At 35.7% G+C, this 7583-nt stretch overlaps 1 protein-coding gene across 2 annotated transcripts; it reads left to right on the top strand.

Annotated features, from left to right (window-relative positions):
* Positions 1 to 524: 524 nt before the first annotated feature.
* On the top strand, positions 525 to 7468 carry ccn4b (cellular communication network factor 4b). 2 transcript variants are annotated; one of them, XM_087286301.1, is made up of 5 exons: positions 525 to 860; positions 2136 to 2389; positions 3018 to 3275; positions 4189 to 4376; positions 6414 to 7468. In XM_087286301.1, exons 2-5 carry the CDS (start codon positions 2275 to 2277, stop codon positions 6711 to 6713), a joined length of 861 nt encoding a protein of 286 aa, XP_087142427.1. In that variant the 5' UTR covers positions 525 to 860; positions 2136 to 2274; the 3' UTR covers positions 6714 to 7468.
* The last annotated feature ends 115 nt before the right edge of the window (positions 7469 to 7583 follow it).

Genomic DNA, 7583 nt, shown 5'->3' with positions numbered 1-7583 from the left:
ACATGCTAATTCATGCTAGAATTATCCTAGTAGCATGCTAATTCATGCTAGAATCATGCTAGTAACATGCTAATTCATGCTAGAATCACGCTAACAACATACTAATTCATGCTAGAATCATGCTAGTAACATGCTAATTCATGCTAGAATCATGCTAACAACATCCTAATTCATGTAAGAATCATGCTACCAACATGCTAATTCATGCTAGTAATATGTTAACTCAAGCTAAAATCATACTAACATTCTATTTACACTTTAAAACCACTTCAAACTTTGAGATTCGGCTTTTCAAGCCACCATAAAGTTTGTCCTCAAACTTTAATATCTAGTTATATAATATTATTATAACAATGTAATGTATTAATAATGTATTAATAATATTCTGAATTAAAATGTTATTACATCTGCACAAATTTGTCTCAAATCATTTGTGCCCCAAAAATCCCCAATTATGCAGTCCAGCAGTCAAATCTATAAAATACATAGGCTATTTATTATATTTATGAAATAAAAGTTAACACGGTCATTTTAAGACCGTTGGGCGTGATGAAATTGTTTAGGGCCCCTAAATTACAAAATCTGCCTCTGGATGTTTTATTCCTCCCCTCTTGAAGGTTGAACTGAGGGAAAACTTCCAGCAAACTCCCTCTTCCAGCATCTGACAGACACACACAGACAGACTGACGTAAAGCAGAGCGGAGTGCTGCTCAGCCGCAGATCCGCGCGTGTCTCAGCGACGACCGCTTGTGGATTGTACCTGTAGCAAACTACATTTCTTGTTTCAATGCATTTCTCTCAGGAATTTAGTAATGTGGAGACTCCTGTCGTGGATTCTTTTGACATCCAGTTTGCACCAGGTGAGGTTTTATCATACTGTTTATTGATTTTATGCAGTAGCCAGCGTGTTTAAGAAGGCATAAAGCTGCGGTTCTGTACCTCAGTTTAATAAAATAGCCTATATTGCTTATTAAAACGCAAGAGCTCTTGGGTTTCAATAGCGCATACACGTCAATGTCTCTGGTTAATTACAGATCTCTAATGCATGTAGAAATTAACTAAATCTTATCCAAAATCTAGTGTTTGATCATTATGACAGTACAGCTAATAATTGGTCATGTGACAGGATCATGTGCTTTTAAAGTTTATGCTTATAGTTACTCTTTAACACATTGAAAATTATTGCTGTAGTAGCCTATGTTACTTAATATTTTCTACAATCCCTTTGAGTTCCACTTAAGGTTTTTCATTTTATCTGGAATTATCGATTGGTGTGGGAGAAGGAACCAGTTCTGAGAATTCAAACTGAACCAAGAGATTAAAGGGATAGTTCACCCAAATATCAGAATTCTGTCAGCAATTTCTAAGCTTGTTTGAATTTATTTATTATGTTGATTCAAAAAGAAGATATACTAAAGAACATTGAAAACATAGCCATTAGCTTCCATATTCGTTTTTCCAACTGGATCATCAGAAAAAAAGAAACTGTTTGTTGGAACAACTTAAGAATTTGTTAATTGTGAGTAAATTTTCATTTTAGGGTGAACTATTCCTTGAATACTTGTATGCCATAGTGTACATATTGTGGAGTTGGTAAGTATCCGTTTTCAAATGCACCATCTGTCTTAATGATCGTATAGAAATAAAGTTAGTGATTTGTCTGGATTATTGAATCATTAACTCAAAGAAATTAATGAACAAAGCGCCACAGCTTGAGACGCATATATTCTGCTCAGTCTTTGTTTTGGAACTATTTATAAAAGAAAATATTGTCTCTGAAACTAGGTATTTGCAAAATGCTTAAAATTGAATAGTTGTGAACTTGTGATTATACAAGGGGTATTTTTTTATTTGCTTTTATAACTTGATTTGAATGGTCATTTACTGTATTCTAAAAGTCTCTATCGTCCAGTGACGGCTTTTGGATGCTTAAGACGACGTGTTTAAACATGAAGAGTGGTATTCATTATAATTTCAGATTCTGTCTTGTTAAGAAACTAATCTATTGTATCCTCTGCTATGAAGTTCTTAGAGACCTGTTTAAAAGGTCCAGATTCAAAATAATTGCAAATAAAACTCTCTATCGCCCCAAAGTGGCTAAAACATGACAGGTTTGTCTCCTCTCTTCCACACAGGCCAGTTTCCACAACTCCACAGACTCTCCTCCTATGACCACAGAATTGGACCCTTATAACCGAAATCGATACTGTAAATGGCCCTGTAAGTGTCCCAAGAGTGCCCTTGTTTGCCCACATGGCGTTAGTCTGTTAATGGATGGATGTGACTGCTGCAAGGCTTGTGCCAAGCAGGCAGGAGAGACCTGTAATGAGAGAGATATCTGTGACTATCATAAAGGACTTTACTGTGACTACAGCGCTGACAAGCCGAGGTACGAAAAAGGAGTGTGCGCATGTAAGTGACCCTGCATATTCTTTATAGCTCCACTCTGTTTTATATGAAATGGCTGAATGTGGATTAGCTGAAGTCTACAGTAAAATAGTTATAATTAAGAAAGATTCACTTTGACTTTATATTAAATCCTTTAAATACTGTAAAATACCACTGCATATAAAATATGGAATTACAAATATAGTTGGATAAATACTACATCTAATTGCACACGTAAGCAACTAAAGCAAATGTCAATTTAGCGTTTATTTATATGTAGACAATATAATTATACAGGGCAGGATTTTGGCAAATAATAATTAAATTCATTCTCCATTTGATTTAAAACAAGAACTTTTTATAAAAGTGTATTAAATTAATTATTTATATGCTGTAAAAATGTATTAAATGAAAATTAAATGTTTGTTTTTTCTAGCATAAATCTTTTTGTAAATTAGATAAAACAAATCATGGTTTTCAGTGTGTTCTTGGACTTCTGGACCCCTCAGTATTTCAAATTTAAATGTACTATGAATACAATATAAATGTATACAGTTTAAATATACGCCTTTTAGTACAAATAATTTCAATGCAAAATCCAATGGCAAAAATTTTCTTGTGTGTTTCAGATGTTATGGGCACAGGCTGCGAGTATAATGGCGTGATTTACCGTAATGGCCAAAGCTTCCAGCCCAATTGTAAATACCGCTGTCTGTGTGTAAATGGGGCAATTGGATGTGTGCCTCTGTGCACTGATTCGTTGCCACCACGAGTTTGGTGTCAGTCTCCCAAACGAGTAAAGATCCCAGGCCAATGCTGCGAAAAATGGATCTGCGAAGAGTCTCGTAAACCACGAAAGACCAACCCCAGACATGCCCCCGCGGAAGGTGAGCTGGTATTGATTGTTTGCTGTGAGGCACTTACAATGGCGGAAATAAGTATTGAACACTTCATGTTTTTTTCCCGGGAATAATATTTCTAAAGGACATGGAATTGAAGCAGAATTTGGTAAAAACCCAAACAATACAAACATAAAAATAAAAAAATAAAATTAGTTATGTGTAATAACAATGAAATGATGCAAGGAGAAAGTACTGAACTACTGAAAAATATATAATACTCTATATAAAAGTCTTTTTTGGTGATGGCAGCTTAAAGATGCCTCTCATGTGGAGGATAAAGTCAAATGCATTGCTAAGGTGTAATTTTTTTTCACAGATTTAAACAGGGTAAAAATCTAGATAGTTCTGTGGGTCTCGTCTATCAAATATAATCATTAGTTTGTATTTTATATTGGATTCAGGTCAGGTGATTGGCTGGGCCATTCTACAGCTAGATTTTTTTCTCTGAAAGCATTTGTTTCCTTGGCTGCGTTTTTCATCGTTGTCTTGCTGAAATGTTCTGCTTGGTTTTATCTTCATCATCCTGATTATGTAGATGTTGGATTGAAGCAGCTAATATTCATTTATAATGATAAAAGGCAGAGGGTTGCTGAAAAACTGAGATATTTCAGCTGCTGTCTGTCTTTACTGCCTTTCTACACCTTCCTTTCTTCACATGTTTAATCATTTTTCCCTGCGACATTTCATTATATGACAAATAACCTCATTTGTAAACTCATTAGTTTTGTTTTCTTTGCATATATGGATTTCTTTGATTGTTGCCAAAGTTTGGTAAAGATTTCAGCACATTTAAAAACATGTTTTGTGAGAAAAATGGTGATGTGTTCAATACTTATTTCCCTCACTGTATATTGTTTTACCAGAGGAATCTCATGCTGTTTCTTGTTGTCTTTTTCAGTCTCCACTAATGATATTTGGCATAACAACTGCATTGCCCAGACGACCCCATGGAGTCCCTGCTCAAAGACCTGTGGACGGGGCATTTCGCTGCGCATCTCTAATGAAAATGCTGGCTGTGTGATGGAGAAAGAGTCTCGACTGTGTAACCTCCGACCCTGTGAGGTGGACATCACCAAGCACTTCAGAGTGAGGAATTCATTTTGCTGTTGTTTATTTCTGTTGTATTGAATTCACTCAACTATGGACAATGCACGGACGGACATGTATTTAGACAACTGATTGGCAGACAGACAGATATGCAGACAGTAAATAGGCAGTCAGACAGATAAATACATCAATTGATATACATACAGTATATACACTTACTGGCTACTTTATTAGGTAAACCTTGCTAGTACTGGAGTGGACCCCCTTTTGCCTTCAGAACTGCCTTAATCCTTTGTGGCATAGATTCAACAAGGTACTAAAAATCCTCAGAGATTTTGGTCCATATTGACATGATAGCATCATGCAGTTGCTGCAGAATTGTCGGCTGCGCATCCATTATGTGAATCTCCCGTTCCATAACATCCACCTATTGGATTGGGATCTGGTGACTGTGGAGGCCATTTGAGTACAGTGAACTCATTATCATGTTCAAGAAAGCAGTCTGAGATGATTCGTGCTTCATGACATGCTGCGTTATCTTGCTGGAAGTAGCCATCAGAAGAAGAGTACACTCTGGTCATAAAGAGATGGACATGGTTAACAACTATACTCAGGCAGGCTGTTGCATTGATTGACGCAATGCTCAGTTGGTACTAATGGGCCCAAAGTGTGCCAAGAAAATATCCTCCACACCATTACACCACCACCAGCAGCCGGAACCATTGATACAATGCAGGATGGATCCATGCTGTCATGTTGCTGATGCCAAATTCTGACCCTACCATCGGAATGTCGCAGCAGAAATCGAGACTCATTAGACCAGGCAACGTTTTTCAATCTTCTATTGTCTAACTTCTATTGGCCAACCCTGTGAAAATTATCACCTCAGTTTCCTGTTCTTAGCTGACAGGAGTGTCACTTGGTGTGGTTCTCTGTAAACCCTAGAGATGGTTGTGTGTGAAAATCCGAGTAGATCAGCAGTTTCTGATACACATAGACCAGCTCGTCTGGCACCAACAACCATGCAACCTTTAAAGTCACTTAAATGACCTTTCTTCCCCATTCTCATGCTCGGTTTGAACTGCAGCAGATCATCTTGACCATGTCTACATGTCTAAATGCATTAAGTTGCTGCCATGTGATTGACTGATTAGAAATTTGCAATGAAGCAGTTGGACAGGTATACCTAATAAAGTGGCCGATGAGTGAATACACTGCAAAAATGGTTTTGTTACTCTTTCTAGTCCAAATATTTAAAATTTCTTAAATCAAGAAGCATTTTCTAGACATGCAAAAGGTATCGTCTTGTTTTCAGAAATATTATGTCAAAATGAATTGAGTTTTTTCTTAACACAAACCAAATAATCTGCCAATGCAGTAAGCAAAAGCCTTTTGCCTTGAACCCATATGGTATATTATTTTATTATTATTATTATTTTGCTTGTTTTACGCAACAGCTAATTTAATTTTGACATATTATTTCTGGAAACAAGACTGTTGTTTTGTTTTTGTTTTGTTGTTGGTTTTTTATATATTTTTACTATATATTTTTTTGAAAATGCTTCTTGATTTAAGAATTTTTAGATATTTGGACCACAAAAAAACAAGACAAAACCTCTAAGAAAAGCATTTTTTGCAGTGATATAGACGACAGACAGACAGATGTTTATACATGTAATAGATGGGCAGACAGATAGTTAATATGTAGGCATACAGAAAGATAGATATGCATATGTACATACATACAGGCAATAGATGGACAGAAAGACTGGCAAGTATGCAGATGATAAATAGGCTGAACAACATAAAGTTGGGACACAGTCAAATATATAGACGTAGACATATAGACAATTGGCAGACAGACCTGTGTACAGATGATTTATGGTTTGGCAGTCAAATGTCAAATCTAGACAGGAAGACAAAAAGATACATAGATGACAGATAGACACACAGATGGGCAAACATACAATGTATGATATATAGACACATATATAAACAATTGACAGTTATGATAGACAGAATTATTGATTGATTTATTGATTTAATGTTTGACTTTCTGTCCTATCTCTTACTCAGCCGGGTAAAAAATGCCTGAATATCTATCGTGAGCCAGAGTTTCAGAACTTCACCATCTCAGGCTGTGTCAGCAAGAAGCCTTATTGGCCCAAATACTGTGGTGTCTGTACTGATGAGCGCTGCTGCATCCCCTACAAGTCCAAGACCATCGAGGTGGAGTTTGAGTGTCCAGATGGAGCACTTCTCACATGGAAATACATGTGGATCAACGCCTGCTTCTGCAACCTCTCCTGCAGAAATCCAAACGATATCTTTGCAGATCTGGAGCAGTACTATGAGTTTAATGAGATTGTTAACTAGTTTACAAAGAGCCAAGTGCTATATCTTTATACGGGATCCTTGTGCTCACATTTGGAGTCCATGAAAAGCATCAGTGACACTAATAGGGATACTCTAGTTGATGGTACGGAAAAAGGATTATTCAATGTTGATTAGAAATCATTTCAGATGATTTATGAATAAACATCAGCACAGTTACTCATATTGAGAAAACTTGTAAGGGAACGTTTGTATGGTAAAAGAGGATTCGAATGCATGCATAAGAGAAGACTAATGTTAAGTTTGAGAAGTATTGAATTTAAGATGTTTTGTAGACTTCCTGCTACAGACGTGCCAAGTCCCAAAGAATTTGTTTGTTTTTACAAATGTATGTTGTGTTCAACGATAAAAGGAATTCTCCTTAAAGGAATATAAATCATGCATTCTAAATATATATATAATTTAGTTCAAAGGGTGTTTTAAAATGTATTTATGTAGCATTCTGAAATACACATACAAGAGAAATGTCTGATATATTTTTATGGTTCAGATGTTTATTTTGTCATCACTGTTGATGTTTAATTCTAGAAATATGCAAGAAATGTATCTTTTCTGATAAAAAGACATTTCCTTATCCAGGTCCATAGCCATGGGAGGTTCAGGTGGTTCGAAAGACTCACATAAGCTCATTTGTCCTATTTTGACTGCTAAACATATACCATTATTCTAAATGTATTACAAAAAATAAAAAATATAAAAAATACAAACAGGTCAATAAATCTAAATTCTATTAAAAATTGAGTGAATGTCTTTGTTCGACATGCAGATTTTGCTCAACAAAGTGTTGTCAAAAAAATTTTGAGACTAAAGAACCTCTTAAAGCAAGACTAAAAATACAAAAAAAAAAACATA

This window comes from Danio rerio, chromosome 16 (assembly GCF_052040795.2).
Source record: "Danio rerio strain M-AB ecotype USA chromosome 16, GRCz13ab, whole genome shotgun sequence".
Classification (NCBI taxonomy): Eukaryota; Metazoa; Chordata; class Actinopteri; order Cypriniformes; family Danionidae; genus Danio; species Danio rerio.
This window is presented reverse-complemented; position numbering and strand designations above follow the sequence as displayed.

Excerpts from the sequence above, each read along its gene's own strand:
- ccn4b (XM_087286301.1), top strand. The coding sequence starts at position 2,275 with ATGGATGTGACTGCTGCAAGGCTTGTGCCAAGCAGGCAGGAGAGACCT. Across the intron at positions 3,276-4,188 it reads CAGACATGCCCCCGCGGAAG|TCTCCACTAATGATATTTGG; the intron begins GTGAGCTGGTAT and ends TGTCTTTTTCAG. Across the intron at positions 4,377-6,413 it reads ACATCACCAAGCACTTCAGA|CCGGGTAAAAAATGCCTGAA; the intron begins GTGAGGAATTCA and ends TCTCTTACTCAG.